Here is an 18021-nt window from a genome sequence, read left to right on the forward strand (position 1 = left end):
CTATGCCACTTCAATCCCAAGAATTGCAAATGGTTGTTAAATTTTCATGATATGCAAAAATTGAAAGACAAACCAATACTCAAATGCCACATACAATTTCCAGGTTCCAAAGGTTTGAGTGTAACCTTTGAAAAGTATAAAATGGGACTCAAATTCGGTCTGTGGTTCCTGTTCCTCTTATGTTCCAGAATCTGCTCTACGACACCACTGATTTCTTTTTATTGGCAAAGTTATCTTTGCCCATTTTAAGATGGAAATGGAGCAAACCACTGTTTGCATCCTTTACACCATGCTTCACTTCTGGTACGATTTATTAATAAGGAAAGAAAAAAGTAAACTCTTTTTTCCCCTTTATGGTGGGGGAAAGAACTGTTCCTACTTACCTTGCTCATAAAGCCATTTCTTATAGGATAGTAAGGCTCTGGCATCTTAAAAGCAACCTGCATGTATGAGGCAGCAGCATTTCGCCTATAATGTCTGAGCCCAAAAGGCCTTGTACTTAATACAGATACATGTTTTAACCCATTCTGCCTTTCCAGTCTATTCCTGTTTTGCTTGGTTTTATATCTGGAGAGAAGTTCCTGATTCAGTCCATGGGTCTCTAGCTCTTCCCATCTCCTGACCTCAAAAAACAGTTGAGTCTTAAAGTACCTGAGACAGAGATCTTATTCCAAACTGAGCTACATTCCTCCACCTTGGACTGGAGTCCTCAAACACAAGAACAGAGCTTAACTGGGAATTTGACTCTAGGAAAAAAAAGAATCTTTTTTAAAAGTTTGTTAGAACCCAGCATGGTAGTTCAGGCTTATACCCAGTACTTGGGAGGCTGAAATAGAAGGATCACAGATTCAAAGCCAGCTCCGGCAACTTAGCGAGGCTCTCAACAACTTAGTGAGACCCTACTTCCAGATAAGAAATGAAATCGAGCTGGGGTGTAGCTTGGAGGTCGAATGCTTCTGAGTTCAGTCCCCAGTACCAAAAAAAATCTTGTTGGAAGGTGGGGAGCTCTGCACATTCCCTCAGGAAGATTCTAGCTTAATTTAGGAAGTGAATCCAACTGTTGAGTAAGAAACACATTAGCCTTTGGGATCAAACAAATTTAGATTTGTAATTACTAAACTCATTGCCAACTCATAAGATATTTAGTATTTCTGCACTACTCTAGTCTCAATCTACGTCTATCCCTTTGTTAGCTCCACAGTTCTGACTCAAACTGACCCCAACTTGTGAATGCTAAATACTAACATTTAGCATTAACTGCCATCAAGCAGAAGGCCTTTTCTACAACAGAGTCCATCGCATTTCTGGTGCTACTTGAGTTGGACAAAATTATAGCTCTTGGTTGCTAGGAAAGCTAGGTCTCTGATCAGAGAAGCAGACTGCTGCAGTCCCACTCAGTCTAGGCCTAGATAAAAGAAATTACTTATTAAAACGACTCGATTCCTGATTTCCTTTCTCACATAACTGTACACAGGTAGTATCTTCAATGTGAATCCAAAGCTTGTCTGGTTCTCTGAAAAGTTTTTCTCCCTTTAGGTTATTTACATTGTGATAATGCTGTATTTAAAAGAGAATATTTAAATGTAATATTAAAGAAATATTCAAAAGAATCATGTGTTACTCTTTATCTTGGCAGGCCACAATTCAGTTAACTTTTTAGAGAAAGGATGCTTCTCCAGCTTTGTATATAAAACTAATTAGGTCAGTTAGGAATTAATTTGAACAGTAGAAACACTTTGTAATGGAAATGTAGAGTATTGTCTTTGGAGCACCAAGAGCCTGTCTCGCCTCAGATACCCTTGTGCACCTCTCCAGCGTAAGCAGGCCTTGCTCCTGCCCTGTTACACCTTTGCCTGTCTATAGTCTCATTTTTTGTTATTCCTAGTTACTACCTTAAAGTGTACACCCAAAGATTGACTTAAAATTAGTTCCTTTAAAACTTCCATCCCATCAGAAGATTCTATTCCAACGAAATCTCCATTAGTTAGGTTATGTCAATCTTGTAAGAGGAGCCTTAGCAAAATGATTAGCGTGTGCATAAGTAAATTCCATCAACTGGTTTCAGGCAGTCTTTACTTGGGTTTGAAAGCAGTGCTTCATGCGTTTACAATAAGTTATTACAGAACTACAGGTCATGACTGTACACAAGAAAGCTAAACCCAACTTACTATCTCAATGCAGATCTCTCCTGGTCTCCCAGGACTGGGCAGTAATTATACCTTTTGGGTTTGACCCGTGGCCCAAAGAAGGCAGCCACTGTTGGTTACAGTTGGATTGCTGCAACACAGTGGAGGTAGCAAAGAATTTAAGATCCAAAGAAGGCTGTACAACAGCCCAGAAATTAAGACAATGAGGGCTGAAGGCTGTAAACACGGGAAGGGGTCAGTTAGCACTTCCTTTTTATCTTTTTCTTTAGAATATCCCCATAACTTATTCATTTAAAAAAAAAAATCAAGGTGTTCAAAGGATTTTAAAAGGAAAAGGAGTGGTTACCCCATGCCAGTGAAGAGAACAGCAATTTTAAAAATGTCTATTTTTGGTCATATCAGAGAGGATGGAAGGGAGCACTGAAGAACAGTGGGGCATAAATGCTCCAGTTTAAATGGTGCTGTTCTTACCAGCCAGAAATTCTTTTAACCAAAAAAAAAAAAATGTTTTAAACCACACAGTTGTAAAAAAGATGGTAATTGATAAGTTTAAGGCCAAATGACTCCCACTGGGGCAAAAACTGACTTCATAAGACCTGAACATAACAATAAAATACTAGCATGGAGGTTGCTGCCAGCTCCAGCTTAGTATGAGGGTGATGGGAGGACACCCCGTACAGGCTGCCCTTGGGGAGAGTTCTAGCTCAAGCTGTGAGAGGAATGTCTACAGCCCCCGTGGGGAGCACGCTGTAAAGCCCATGGCGCCCGCTCACCGCCTCCCACACACCTGACAGTGTACGCAGACTGCTGACAGGGTGTTTGGTCGCACACTGCTGTACTGTGCACCGCAGGACAACGCCATCCCGTCTGTGCTTCACTCAGCGCCTCGTCCCAAGGTAGTTGGTCGACAGCAGGACCACGTTGTGCAGCAAGAGGGACAACTCTGCTTCTGGAAACACCAGCAATGATAGTGGGTTGGTCAGGGAACAACATGCCTTCTACCAGCCTGTGCAAACAGAGCTTGAAACTGAAGGCAGGGGCCAAGCACAGGAGGTGTGGTGTTGAGGTGATTCTCAGATGATAATAGTCAAAAATTCACAAGTGACAATGGTTCCAAATGCCACCGATACCTTGGGTTTCTTCTGGTGTTCTAGTATATTCCTCAACTTCAAGATTAGCAACCCTTTCTACATTATGATTTGAGACTATAGTACACCAATAAAAATTAAAATTAATTTTTTTTTTTTTTTTGGTGGTACTGGGGTTCCTGGAAGCCCTTCTACCTCTGGGCTACACTCCCAGACCTATTTTCTGTATTTTTGAAACAGGGTCTCTTAAACCAGCGCGGCTGGCCTCGATCCTCTTGCCTCTGCCTCCCAAGCGCAGGGATTACAAGCGTGCGCCACCACGCCCGGCTAAAATTAATTTAAAACAACCTTACTCTAGCTGGGCACGGTGGTGCGGTGGTGCACACTTGTAATCACAGCATTTGGGAAGCTGAGACGGGAGGATTGAGGTTCGCAGCCAGTCTCAGCTACTTAGTGAGGACCCTGTTTGAAAAGAAAGAATAAAAAATAGAGCTGAGGGTGTAGCTCAGAAGTAGAATGCCCCTGGGTTCCATCCCCAGTACCACAAAAAAAAAAAAAAAAAAAAAAAAAGCCTTACCCTAGCCAGGCATGGTGGCGCACACTTGTAATCCAGTACTTGGGAAGCTGAGGCAGGAGGATCGCAGGTTCATGATCCACCTCAGCTACTTAGCAAGGCCCTCCACAACTTAGTGAGATCCTGTTTCAAAATAAAGAATAAAAAAAAGGGCCGGCAGATGGGCGTGGTGGCGCACGCTTGTAACCCCAGCATTCGGGAGGCTGAGACCAGAGGATCTGGGTTCACAGACAGCCTCAGCTACTTAATGAGGCCCTTTGCAACTCAGTGAGACCCTGTTTCAAAACAAAGAATAAAAAATAAGGCTGAGGGTGTAGCTCGGAGGTAGAATGCCCCTGGGTTTCATCCCCAGTACCTCAAAAAATAAAATAAAAAGACTAAAAAATAGGGCTGGAGGTGTTACTTGGAGGTACAGTGCCCCTGGGTTCCAACCTCAGTACTACAAAAAGAAAAAACAAAATAGGGCTGGCAGTGTAGCTCAGAAGTAGAATGCCTCTGGGTTTAATCTTCAGTACTATTAAAAAAAACCAACAACTTACTGGTATCCAAAGACCTAGGAAACATCAAGACCTAGCCAATAAGACCAACACACCTAATACTCAGCCTCACATACTTTTTGTTCAGCCAGTAGAATTCTTTTAATGTGTTTAGTTCCCTCTCCCTCTCCCTCTCCCTCTCCCTCTCCCTCTCCCTCTCCCTCTCCCTCTCCCTCTCTCTCTCTCTCTCTCTCCCAGGGGCATTCTTACTCCAAGCTACAACCCTAGCCCTATTTTTTATTCTTTATTTTGAAACAGGGTTTCACTAACTTGCAGAGGGCCTCACTAAGTAGCTGAGGCTGTCCACGAACTATGATCCTTCAGCTCAGCCTCCCAAATGCTGGGATTATAAGCATTTGCCACCACACCTGGCCTTTTATTCTTTTTTCTTTCTTTCTTGTTTTTTTCAGTACTGGAGATTGTGCCCAGGGTCATTCTACCTCTGAGCTATACACCTAGCCCTATTTTTTGTTCTTTACTTTTGAAGCAGGTTCTCAGCTGGGTGTGGTAGCATATGCTTATAATCCCAGCATAAGTAGCTGAAGCTGGCTGCGAACCTGCAATCCTCCTGTCTCAGCCTCCCAAGTACTTAACAAGCGTGTGCCACCACATCCAGTGCTCTATTTTATTAGAAAACAGGTTCTTACTAGGTTAATGAGAATCTCACTACTTCCTGAGGCTGTCCTTGAACCTGTGATCCTCCTGTCTCAGCCTCCCAAGTACTGGGATCATAGGCATGAGTTACCATGCCTGGCGAGGCCATGCTTTTCAATTGGAACAACTCTGCCTCTTTCCCTTCATCATTCCCACCCCTGAAACTTTTGGCAATATATGGAGATGTTTTTGGTTGTCTCAACTAGGGGTGCTACTGGCATCTAGTGGTAGAGGCCAGAGAGACTGCAAAACATCCTATAATACAAAAGATAGCCCCCCCACAACCATGAAGAGTGCCAAAGGTGAGAAAATCTGCTCCAGATTAGCACTCCCTCCCTCTTGCATTCCCATGGTCCCCACCATCCTTCTTATCTTACACAGTCTACTGCATTATCTGCCTACGCATGGAGTAAGCATGTGGGTTTCTACCTTTTCAATTAGACATATACGTTAGAGAAAGGTTTTAGAGTACTCAGTAATTAACTCGAAAATAATCTCAGAATTATATACAAAAGAGACCTGAACTTTGATGGCATAACCATAGAATTTTTTTGTACCTTTCAGGCTGCAGGAGATCTGCAGCCATTCTCCCAGCCAAGTTCGACACCTGTCTTCAGCAATATGGGTAGAATTGAGGCCCCGAAGATAACAAGCCTGCAGTGCTCAGAAGAGAAACAGTCCTTAGCAATCATACGGTGAGTATGCCAAAGAAGTAGAAATCCACAAATAATCCTAAATCTCCTCTTTTATTTGTTTTAATTTTTTGCACTACTGGAGATGGAACCCAGGGGCATTCTACCTCTGAGCTACACCCCTAGTCCTATTTCTTATTCTTTATTTTGACACAGGGTCTAACTGAGTTGCAAAGGGCCTCACCCAAATCTCTTTTAAATAGGTTACAACCTCAACCCTCTAAGAGACCTTTCCCATGGCAATTTAACCTAGTGATGGATAAATAACAAAGAGGCCTATTGCTAGAGCTTGGATCTGAAATGTCCCACATGTTAAAGGACTAGTCCTCTAACTGGTGCTAATGGGAGATTGTGGAAACTTTTAAGAGGTGGGGCCTACAGCGAGGTCTTTGGGTCACTGGGGCATGCCCTCAAGGGCACTGTAGGACATGAGCCCCCCACCCCCTTCCTGTTCCTTCCTGCCCAGCCACAAGGTGAGCAGTTTTGCCCCAACAGGCATTCCCTGCCATGATGTGCTACTTCACCACACCCCAGAAGCTAAGGAGCTCATCAAGGACTGAAACCTCCAAAACTACAAGCCAAACAAACCTTTCCTCTATCTATCTATCTATCTATCTATCTATCTATCTATCTATCGGTCGATCTATCTATCTATCTATTATTTTTGTAGTACTGGGGATGGAACCCAGGGGCATTCTACCTCTGAGCTACACCCCAACCCTATTTTTTATTCTTAATTTTGAAACAGGGTCTCACTAAATTGCAGAGAGCCTCACTAAGTAGCTGAGGCTGGCCACGAACCGCGATCCTCCTGTCTCAGCCTCCCAAGTACTGGGATTACAAGCATGCGCCACCATGCCTGGCAGAGCTTGGGCTTTAATATAAAACAAGGAATCCTTGTAAGCTTCCAGCCCACTGTGGGAGACTGCTTGATATTGCAATCAAGCCCTTACCGATTTTACTTCCTGAGCAGTCAGCTGGCCAACCCCCAGCTTTGCCAACGCCCTGTCCAGGTGGTGAATAACAGTGGTATGAGACTGTAAACGCCATCTCAATAAGGGAGGAGGCAGGTAGGACGTGAGAAGCATGGCCCGGCTCAAGGCTTTCTGTGACACAGGAGGACAAAGTCAAACAGTATTACCCTGAAGACCTGAAATCTTTAAGTCTGTGGAAAAGAGAAGCCTTCTAAGTGCTCACCATGTGTGAAGCTTGGAGCTGGTTCATGCTCAGAGGATGGCTACAGAAACACTCTCTGATAGCCAGGATATCATGTACCGCTGGGTGGGTACCATTCTGTATCTTGGGAGAGGTAAGAAATTGGTAGACGTTAGGAAAGTCCTGACCAGCCTTTGTACCTGGTTTTGGTGTGCACTGGATCTAACATAGCAAGATCCCTAGCTTGCAGGAAGGATTAACTAGAGGAATACCTTGGTGCATAGGTCTTTCAGATGCCACCGAAGCTGTGCATCAGAAACAAGAGGGACGACCTTCTCTAAATAATTCATGATTTCTGAGTGGGATTGCTTCCGGAGAGTATGATAAATATTTAAGAAGTCAATTTGTTGTTTGGGGGTCCAGAAATGCCTAATCAACAGCTGTCTTGGAAACAGGTACCTGAAAGGGAAAAAAAAATCAGTCACTTGCTGAAACTTACATATTTCAAAGTGAGATAAAAAGGGATTTGGTAGACATAGAATCTAGGAAGAAGGGATGGAGATGCTATTTCTCTATTTCAATATTATTTTTTTGGGGGGCAGGGGGTATTTGGAATTACACCCTCAGCCCTATATTTTTTAAAATAGGGTCTCACTAAATTGTGTGGGGGGGGTCCTCCCTAAGTTGCTGAGGCTGGCTGCAAACCACAGTCTCCTGTCTCAGCCTCCCAAGTACTAGGGTTACAGACGTGTGCTACCATGCCTGGCATCAATGTTATTTTTCTTAAGTGACTTTACGCTCAAGGTTTAAAGATATACTAGAGCCGGGCGTGGTGGTGCACGCTTGTAATCCCCGCGCTTGGGAGGCAGAGACAGGAGGATCGCGCAGGTTCGAAGCCAGCCGCGCGCTGGCTTAGGAGACCCTGTTTCCAAAATGAAAATGTAAAAATAGGTCTGGGAGTGTAGCCCCGAGGTAGAAGGGCTTCCAGGAACCCCAGTACCACACAAAAATAAATAAATAAATAAATAAAAATTAAAAAAAATAAAGATATACTGAAGCACAATTTCAGGCAACATTACTGAAAGATGACATGAAAAGAAGCAGTGGTAGAATAATCTAGCATTTAGAAATCAGATAAAATGATTCCTTTTGAACCAAAGCATGTGGAAACATGTTTTGACAGAATTGCAGACATAGCAGGACACTAGGTGACGTTGAAAACCTACTGTTTACTGTTGTATACAGGATGGAAAAGGCAACACATTTAGGTTTGTGGGTGTGGTACTAGAGATTGAACCCAGGGACATTTTGCCTCTAAGCTATACACCTGGCCCTTTTTATATATATGTTGTTTTTATTTTGAAACAGGGTCTCACTAAGTTGCTGAGACTGTCCTTGAACCTGCAATCCTCCTGACTCAGCCTCCCAAATTCTGGGACTACAGGCATGCAACCATGCCCAGCTAATAGATGTATCCTTTAATTCATTTATCCACATGTGTGGCGGTTTTGAACTGCGGCCACAAATTCTCTGGCATTCCTCTTATGGACAGTGAGGTTTGTGTCCCATTTTTTTAATCTGAGTGACCATTAGAACACTCACTCTTGGAACCCTGACTAACGTAAGAAGTCCCATGACCATGACACAGCTCTACAGAAGAAGTCATACTCAGGCACTTTGGTTGATAGTCCCATCTTCCAGCCATCCCCGTCAAGGCACCAGACGTTCAAAGTAACCTTAGGTCCTCCAGACTAGCTGCTATATAACACGGAGGAACCTCTGTCAACACTACATGGACGAGGAAAAGCAATCACCTACCAAAGCTCTACTCAAATTCTTGACCCACAAAATCATGAAAACAGTGATTGTGTTAAGCTATTGAGCCACAGATTATTTCACAATACTAAACAATTGGAACAACATGTAAGGTAATCATTTTAAAGTGTTTTTTTTATATTTGGAGAAATAAAGACAAGATATCAGAATATAAAATGCCTTTCCTGAAGAAAAAAAATGTTGTCGCAAATTTCCATATGTCTCAGGGAGTGCAATGCTGTCTCTTGGGATTATGGAAATGATCATAATCACAGTGCACATGACCCAGGGCATTTAGGTCATCTACACCTACCCCTGTGATGTGACCTAGTAACAGGTGTTACTGAGTGGCTTTTATGAATCCTGAGATAAGAAGAAGATTGGAGCAGAACATTTGATCACTTCTGCCTACCTTCTGAGAAGTTCTTACAATAATTTCTCATTTAAAAAACTATATATCTTTAAGATGCTAGGGAGATGCAGGTATGTACTCACATCAGCAGGAAGACCAGGTAGTTAGTTAAGGGTGGGATGGAGATGACACCTACGAAAAGACACTTGGTGACATCTCGACGGAACTAGACAGAGATAAACAGAGATATAGTTTTAAACCAAGTAAATATTTTAATTGTTATTTTTTTTCTTCTTTTTTGGTACTGGGGATTTTTGTGGGGGGGGGGTCTGGGGATGGAACCCAGGGGCATTCGACCTCCGAGCTACACCCCCTGGCTTATTATTTTTTATTCTCTTTATTTTGAAACCGGGTCTCACTGAGTTGCAGAGAGCCTCACTAAATAGCTGAGGCTATCCGCGAACCGCAATCCTCCGGTCTCAGCCTCCTGAATGCTGGGATTACAAGCATGCGCCACCACACCCGGCTGGTACTGGGGATTTAACCCAGAGGTGTTCTACCTCTGAGTTATACCCCCAGCCTTTTTTTTATTATTTTGAAAAAGGGTCTCATTAAGCAGCTGCACACTGGCGTTGAACCTTCAGTCCTCCTTTCTCAGCCTCCCAAGTACTGGGATTAAAGCTACACCATCACATCTAGCCCAAGTAAGTTTGTTCATTCTTTCTTCCTTCCTTCCTTCTTTTTTTTATTTATTTTGCAGAAATGGGAGTTGAACCCAGGGATATTCTACCTCCAAGCCCCACCCACAGCCCTATATTTTATTCTTTATTTTGAAACAGAGCCTTACTAAGTAGTTCAGGCTGATCTCCAGTTTCAGCCTCCCAAGTACTGGGACTACTTACATGCACCACCATGCCCAGCCCTTCTTCATATCATGGGCAAGCCCTCCATTCTGCTGTGCAGTAAACTCCTATTACAGCCCAGAAAAACTACCAAGTTTATTACTCTTTGTTTCTAGTTGGCAAGTTCCTTGAGGATAAAACCACTATTTTATTGATTTTCATATTCCAAATAATATCTAGTATAGGGACTAACATTACATCTAATCCCTTGGTGAATTCTTTCTAATATGCAGAATGGATCCTAGATTATTACTCCCAACTTCAAAATAGGCCATTAAACCAGGCGTGGTGGCGCACACTTATAATCCCAGCATTTGGGAGGCTGAGACAGGAAGATCACGGCTCATGGGCAGCCACAGCTACTTAGTGAGGCCCTTTGCAACTCAGTAAGACCCTGTTTCAAAATAAAGAATAAAAAACAGGGTTGGGGGTAAAGCTCTGAGGTAGAATGCCCCTGGGTTCCATCCCCAATACTGAAAAAGAAAAAATAAATATTTGGCCATTAAGTCACTGCCAAATATTACTTTCGTTCTTTCCTATGAATCTTTGTAGATTTTTATATGTTTAGGAATAAATTGGGTTTATTGCTTACATTTTCTTTTTTGTACATGTGGTCCTGGGGATTGAACGAAGGGGGATTCTACCTCCAAACTACACCCCCAGCCTTATTTATTTTTTCTTTATTTTTGAGATAGGGTCTCACTAAGTAGCTGAGACTGGCCACAAACCTGCGATCCTCCTGTCTCAGTCTCCCAAGTGCAGGGATTATAAGCATGTGCCACCACGCCCAGCTTAGTGCTTACATCTTTTATTCAGAAAATGTGCCAGAAATTTTATGGAGTTCTGCTACAGGGGGGCTACAATTCTGAATAAACCCAATTCTTTTTTCTTTTTTGTGGTACTGGGCATTGGATCCAGTGGCATTCTGCCTATGAGCTACATCCCAACCCTATTTTATTTTTTATTTTGAAACAGGGTCTTACTAGGTTGCTGAGAGGCCTGCTAAGTGGCTGAGACTGGCCTTGAACCTGTGAACCTCCTGTCTCAGCCTCCTAAGTACTAGGATTACAGGTGTGTGCCATCACGCCTGGCTTGAATTCTGACAAATAATCAGATGCCCTCATTCAGTTTTATACTTTGATGTGATGGCAAAGGGGAAAGATGTGACCAGTGGTGAACAAGAAAGTACAGAAAGAAATTCAAGATTTTAGTTAACTGTAATTACCTCACCATGAACCTCTGGATATCTACCCCAGCCCATACCTGTCTCAAATGCTCCATCTCCCGGTATGAAAGTTGATGAAACTTTATATTGTGCTTCCTCATATTTGCCTTTATTCTTCTAGCCTCTTTGGCATCAGCCCATAACATCTGTATTCCTGCCTCATTGAAGTAGAGGACAGAGTGTGATGTTATCGCAGATTGAATCTTACCACAACTTCCTGCTCTCATTTCCCTCACATGCACACACTTGCTCCTCCCCACACTACTCCACAGACAAGCTTTCAGCTAGGTAACATGAAACTCTTCTGAGGCCAACCCATTCTGTTTCCCCCAGCACATTAATCCTCTTCCAGCTAAACTGATCTTCTGTGGCCTGCTAGAGAATCTCTCCCTCCCTCTTTAAGTTCATTACTTGCTCCTTTATAAAACTCTAGCTTGCTAACTTCAGGAAGTCTTGCCCAATTAATCCTCTAAATTCCTCACCAGATATTAATTCATATTCTTTCTGGATCACATTCATAAGTCATGTAATTCTGCATATTTTTAAGATTGCATTTTAAGTCATCATCTATGAGAATTCTTGTGTTTATCTAGAACTTGTTTTTTTTTTTTTTTTTTTTTGGTGGTACTGGGGTTCCTGGAAGCCCTTCTACCTCCACTCCCAGACCTATTTTTACATTTTTTAAATTGGAAACAGGGTCTCCTAAGCCAGCGCGCGCGGCTAGCTTCGAACCTGCGCAATCCTCCTGTCTCTGCCTCCCAAGCGCGGGGATTACAAGCGTGTGCCACCACGCCCGGCTAGAACTTCAGTTTTTTAATGCTTTCATATTTAGGAAAGGTATTATGTCTAGACTGGCTTCAAAACAATACTGGAGAAGACAAATATAGGAATAGGATTGGCAGCCACAAGTTGGTAATGTTGAAGTGAGGTTAAATACTGAAAGCTAATTATACTGTTTCAATTTTGTATATGATTTGAGATTTCCAAAATGAAATGCATTTTATTTTGTTTTGTTGTGGTACTGGAGATTAAACCCCGGGGCATTCTATCTCTGAGCAAAATCCTCAGCTCTATTTTTTTTTTTTTTTGCAGTACCAGGATGGAACCCAGGGGCACTGGACCTCTAAGATACACGCCCAGCCCTATTTTTTAGTCTTTTTATTTATTTTATTTTATTTTATTTATTTATTTATTTTGGTGGTACTGAGGATGGAACCCTTCTACCTCTGGGCTACACTCCCAGACCTATTTTATATTTTATTTGGAAACAGGGTCTCTTAAGCCAGAGAGGCTGGCTTCCTGTACAATCCTCCTGTCTCCGCCTCCCAAGCGTGGTGATTACAAGCTTGCGCCACCGCACCCGGCTAGTCTTTTTTTGAAACAGGGTCTCACTGAATTGCAAAGGCCTTTGCTATGTAGCTGAGGCTGTCCCCAAAGGCAATCCTCCAGTCTCCACCTCCCGAATGCTGGAATTACAAGCGTCCACCACTACACCTGGCCCCTATTTTATTTTGAAATAGGGTTTAGCTAAGTTGCTAAAGTTCTAAATTGTGTAGGCTGTCTCAAACCTATGATACTCCTGTTTCAGCTTTGAAAGTACTGGGATTACAGGCACTATGCCTGGTTGGTTTTTGTTTGTTTGTTTGTTTGTTTGTTTGATTGATTGTTTTGTTTTGCCTTGCTTTTAAAGAACATTTTAAGCTGGGCATGGTGGTACATGCCTGTGATCCCAGTACTTGTACTTGGGAGGCTGAGACAGGAGGATTGAAGATGTGTTTGTGTACTTTTTTTTTTTTTTTAGTATTGGGAATCAGACTTAGGGTCTTACACATGCTAGGCAAGTGCTCTACCACACAGCTACAATCCTAGCATTTTGAGACAAAATTTTGCTAAATTGCCAGGGCTGGCCTTAAATTTGTAATCCTCCTGCTTCAGCCTAACAAGCAGCCCATTACAGGTGTGCCCTACCGTGCCCTGCTAGACCACATTTTTTTTTTTTTTTTTTCTGTACTGAGGATGAAATCCAGGGGCATTCTACCTCCGAGCTACACCCCCAGCCCTATTTTTTAAAATTCTTTATTTTGAAACAGGATCTCACTGAGTTGCAAAGGGCCTCACTAAGTGGCTGAGGCTGTCTGAAAACCCACCAGATGCTGGGATTACAAGCGTGCGCCACCACGCCTGGCTAGACCACATTTTCTTATGGGTCATGATAAAGGATAAATCACAGGATGGGTCTGAACAGCCATAGATTTCCATCCTTGAGAAGAACAAGAAGATTCTACAATAACCAGGAATGTGGTTAAGAAAAGTACAAAAATAAACCTATATTATCTTCCCTCTCCTGCATCGTCAGAAGTTGTCTTTCATAACATCTTTATAGAATAATTCTTAAAAGTGCTTATTTATAAGAATTATTTTAATGCTCAAACATTTATGAAACAGAAGACATTCCAACTCACACCCTCATTGCAGAATCTACGAATGTTCTTAGTTATTCTAACCCTCTAACGTTGCCCCAAAGCTGACTCAGGATTTCTACTTTAGTTGGTTTTTGTTGTTTTTATTTCTTTATATTTTACCTTTCATGAAGATTGTGTACAGGGTATAGAAGCGGGGGAAATGACGACTCAACAAACGATGGTATGTCCCATTAATCGCTTTTGTCTTGGTCACCACATAAGAGATCAAGCTCTTCACATCTGCTTTTGGAGTAAGATGAAGCTTTGAAGACCTATAAGGAAGATCAGAGAGACTATCTGGGAACCAGTCCTGGAAGCTGCCTCACACCTGGGGTCCCTACTGTAAAATACAAATCTCAGAGAACATATGCTCAGACTTCAAACTTGTAAATCCAAGAAAGAGCCTGGGGTCAAGGAGAGACAAGCAATCACACTGAGGGCCAAATCAGGCAGAAGCCAAGCAGGAAGAGAAGTGATGAAGTGGTTATGAGCCTGGAGAGAGTGCAAAGCCTCTAACAATCTGACCTGCAAGCTAAGGCTAGAAAGAGGCGGGATTGAGATAGCAGCAATAAAACCTGAGCTGAAAAGGGGAAGCTAAAAGATGAACTCTGGCCACGCGGGGAGATAAGACATGAAGTTCTGAGAGTCCAGAGGGTTCAGGAATCAGGACCCTGACGGGGATCAGAATTCCGACCCTGTATAAAAGAATAAAAAAATCCTGGGGCCAAAGCAAGGAACCCTGAGAATTAAGCCAGGCTGAGTCACTGGAAAGGGCTGGACGTCCAAAACGCTTTTCTCTCCAGGTCCCTCACCGAGGGGCTCCCCCAGCAAAGCAAGAGCGACCAAGCTGCAGCCTCCGGGTGACAAAAGGTCCAGGGGTGACGGCCGAACCCCACAGAGCAGCCCGAGCCCAGCACACCCTGGACAGCGCCATCTTCACTAAGAGGGGCGGGGAAGAAGTCTCCGGGTCAAAGTTTACCGTCCCGAACGCTTGCGCATTTCCTGAGTGCTGATTGGTAGTGGGGCGGGGCTCGCAGACTGAGTGCGGAAGAAGGGCTGGGATTGGACGCGCAGCACTTCCGCGTGTCAAGGCGCCGGAAGCGGTCTTTCCCCGAGGGAGCGAGGGCTTCTACCTCTAACCTGGTTTGTCGTCCTGAGGACGCCGTCTCCTTGAAGAACCTAGTGCCCTCCGCAGTTCCCTAGGGCCCCAGGCTCCCCCTCTGCCCTTGCCCTCTGCCCGTGCTGGGCGTCATGGTCTAGACCGTAAGGTTTCCGAGGTCTGTTTGGCGTTGCCGAGTCACGGCGCCGCCTGGGGCGGGAGGGGCGGGAGGGCCCGCAGCGCCCTCTAATGATGGCGGCACGGTCGGCCGGGGGTGTCCACCTCGCACTTTCTCCCTCCTTCCCTTCCTTCCTTCCTTCCTTCCTTCCTTCCTTCCTTCCTTCCTTCCTCCCTTCCTCCCTTCCTCCCTTCCTTCCCTCCTTCCCTTTTATCTTTTCTTTCTCCTTTCCTTTTTCCTCTCCATTCCTCCCTTTCTCTTCCTTGTTTCTTTCTCTTTCTTCCTCTTCACCTTTTCTTCCCCGAACTAGGTTTTTAAAAGGCTTTTCGTAAGCCGGGCGTGGTGGAGCACGCTTTTAATCCCAGTACTTGGGAGGCTGAGACAGGATCGCACAGGTTCGAAGCCAGCCACAGCAGTTAGTGAGGCTCCCAGCAATTTAGTGAGACCCTGTTTTAAAATAAAATATAAAATAGGGCGAAGCCAGCTTCAGCTACTTAGTGAGGCTCTCAGCAACTTAGTGAGACCCTGTTTCAAAATAAAATATAAAATAGGTCGGGGGTTGAGCCGGCGTGGTGGTGCACGCTTGTAATTCCTGCATTTGGGAGACTGAAATGAGAGGATCGCGGTTTGCAGACAGCTTCAGCTACTTAGGCCCTCGGCAATTTAGACCCTGTTTCCAAAAAAATAAAAACAGGGCAGGGGGTGTGTCTCGGAGGTCAAATGCCCCTGGGTTCTATCACCAGACCCGCAAAAAAATAAAAAATAGGTCGGGGGTGTAGCCCAGAGGTAGAAGCCCCTGGGTTCCATCCCCAGGAAGACACACACACGTCTTCGTAGCCGGGCATAGTGGTGCAACATTACACACACACACACACACACACACACACACACACACACACACCTTTTCATAGCCGGATGTGGTGGCACAGCATTCCCGAGGCTGAGACAGGAGGATCTCGGTTTGTGGACAGCCTCAGCTACTTAGGTCCTTTGCAACTTAGTGAGAACCTGTTTGACAGCAAAGAATAAAAAATAGGACTGGAGGTGTATCTCGGAGGTAGAATGCCCCTGGGTTCCATCTTCAGTACTGCAAAAAAAAAAAAGAAAAAAGAAAAAAAAAAAGTTGCCCAGGCTGGCCTGGAGCTTGGGATTCTCTTGCCTCAGACTCCTAAGAAGCTAGGATTGTAGGCATATGTCATCAGGTATGGCTTAAATTTATTTTTTAAGTAGACTATATCACTTCCTAACCTACACTTATTATTACCTTTCTCTCCCTTAGCATGTAAGTTCTCTGAAAGCAGGAATGTTGTATGTCTTGATTATTTTTACATCTCAGAGCCTGAACAGTCCCTGGCACATAGTAAATCCTTAGTAAGTAATGTACTTGACCACTTGGGAGGCTGAGGCAGGAAGATCACAAATTGGAGGCCAGCACAGGCAACCTAGCAAGATCCCAGCTCAAAAAGGGCTAGCGATGAAGCTCAATGATGCAGGAGGCCTCTGAATTCATTCCCAGTGCCATAAAAAAATGTTTTTGTTAAAATGAATAAACACATGACCCAGACATGATATCAAACAGACCACCTCTGGGGTTCTGGCTGGAATTGTAGGAAGAGATGCTCTTCGCCTGCTCTCTGTAGGATCAAGCCAGCCTCCAGCAGATGGTGGCCATTGTATGATGCTGCAGGGACACCTACCTGAGAACAGAACTGAGACCAGAGCTGTGAGAGACTCAGAAAGAGCGACAACTGCCAAGTGCCTGGTGACATTGAGTCCTCACAGTCAGCCCTGCCCTAAGCTGCCTGTATTGTTGGGTTTCTCTGTCATGTAAGTAATTCAGTACTTTTGAGCACAACCATTTTGAATTGGGTTTCTGTCACTGACAATCAAAAATCAAAATAAAGCAGGGCATGGTAGCACACGATTATAATCTCAGTACTTGCGAAACTGAGCAGGAGGATTGCAGGCTCAAAGCCAGACTCAGCAAATAGATTCTCACTAACCTAGGAAGATCAAGTTTCAAAATAAAAATAAAACGAGTGGGAGTATAGCTCGGTGGTAGAATATATTCTACCCAGTGCCACAAGAAGGAAGAAGAAGAAGAAGAAGAAGAAGAAGAAGAAGAAGAAGAAGAAGAAGAAGAAGAAGAAGAAGAAGAAGAGGAGGAGGAGGAGGAGGAGGAGGAGGAGGAGGAGGAGGAGGAGGAGAAGGAGGAGGGAGAGGAGGAGGAAGAGGAAGAAGAAGAGAGTCTGGTGTGGCTGTGACCTCAGATACTTGGGAGGCTGAGACAGGGGATCACAAGTTTGAAACCAATGTAATCAACTCAGCAAGACCCAGAATTGGATTAAATTGCTGAGCGCAGTGATTCCAGTACTTGTAATCCCAGTACTTGGGAGGCTGAAACAGGAAGAACTTAGGTTCTAGGACAGCCTCAACAACATAGTGAGATTTTCTGCAATTTAGCAAAACTGTTTCAAAGAGCAAAAAATAAATAATAATAAGGGCTGAGGTGTAGCTTGTAATAATAAGGTAGAATGTACCTGGTTTCAATCTCCGGTACCCCCACACACAAAAAAAATTTTTTTTTAATTAAAAAAGGGCTGAGCCAGGCGTGGTGGCGCACACTTGTAATCCCAGCATTCAGGAGGCTGAGACCAGAGATCGCAGTTCACGGACAGCCTCAGCTACTTAGGCCTTCTGCAACTCAGTGAGACTTGGTTTCAAAATAAAGAATAAAAAATAAGGCAGGGTCTGTAGCTCGGAGGTCGAATGCCCCTGGGTTCCATTCCCAGACCCGCAAATTATTTAATTAATTAATTTAAAAAGGGCTGAGGCTGAGCCGGGCATGGTGGCGCACACTTGTAATCCCCGCACTTGGGAGGCTGAGACAGGAGGATCACACAGGTTCAAAGCCAGCCTCAGCTACTTAGTGAGGCTCTCAGCAACTTAGACCCTGTTTCCAAAATAAAATATAAATGGATCTGGGAGTATAGCCCGGAGGTAGAAAGCCTCTGGGTTCCACCCCCAGTGCCACCAAAAAATAAAAAATAAAATAAAAAGGGCTGAGGCTGGACACAATGGCACATTATACCGAAAAAAAAAAAAAATAGGGCTGAGAAGTATAGATTGGAGGTGAATGCTT

At 43.9% G+C, this 18021-nt stretch overlaps 1 protein-coding gene across 10 annotated transcripts; it reads right to left on the reverse strand.

Annotated features, from left to right (window-relative positions):
- Window positions 1–3021: 3021 nt before the first annotated feature.
- LETMD1 (LETM1 domain containing 1) lies at window positions 3022–14536 on the reverse strand (the record flags this gene model as incomplete). Of its 10 annotated transcripts, none has more annotated exons than XM_080705661.1 (9): window positions 3026–3096; window positions 5557–5653; window positions 6645–6797; window positions 6889–6990; window positions 7119–7305; window positions 9157–9239; window positions 11179–11294; window positions 13723–13874; window positions 14415–14536. In XM_080705661.1, 9 exons carry the CDS (start codon window positions 14534–14536, stop codon window positions 3026–3028), a joined length of 1083 nt encoding a protein of 360 aa, XP_080561787.1. The 10 variants fall into 10 exon arrangements, with proteins under 10 accessions (XP_080561788.1, XP_080561794.1, XP_080561787.1 ...); XM_080705659.1 differs by having other exon boundaries at window positions 13723–13895; XM_080705662.1 differs by lacking the exon at window positions 5557–5653 and having other exon boundaries at window positions 3022–3096; window positions 13723–13895.
- Between the last annotated feature and the right edge of the window lie 3485 nt (window positions 14537–18021).

Source organism: Muscardinus avellanarius, assembly GCF_963383645.1.
Source record: "Muscardinus avellanarius genome assembly, chromosome: 11".
NCBI lineage: Eukaryota > Metazoa > Chordata > Mammalia > Rodentia > Gliridae > Muscardinus > Muscardinus avellanarius.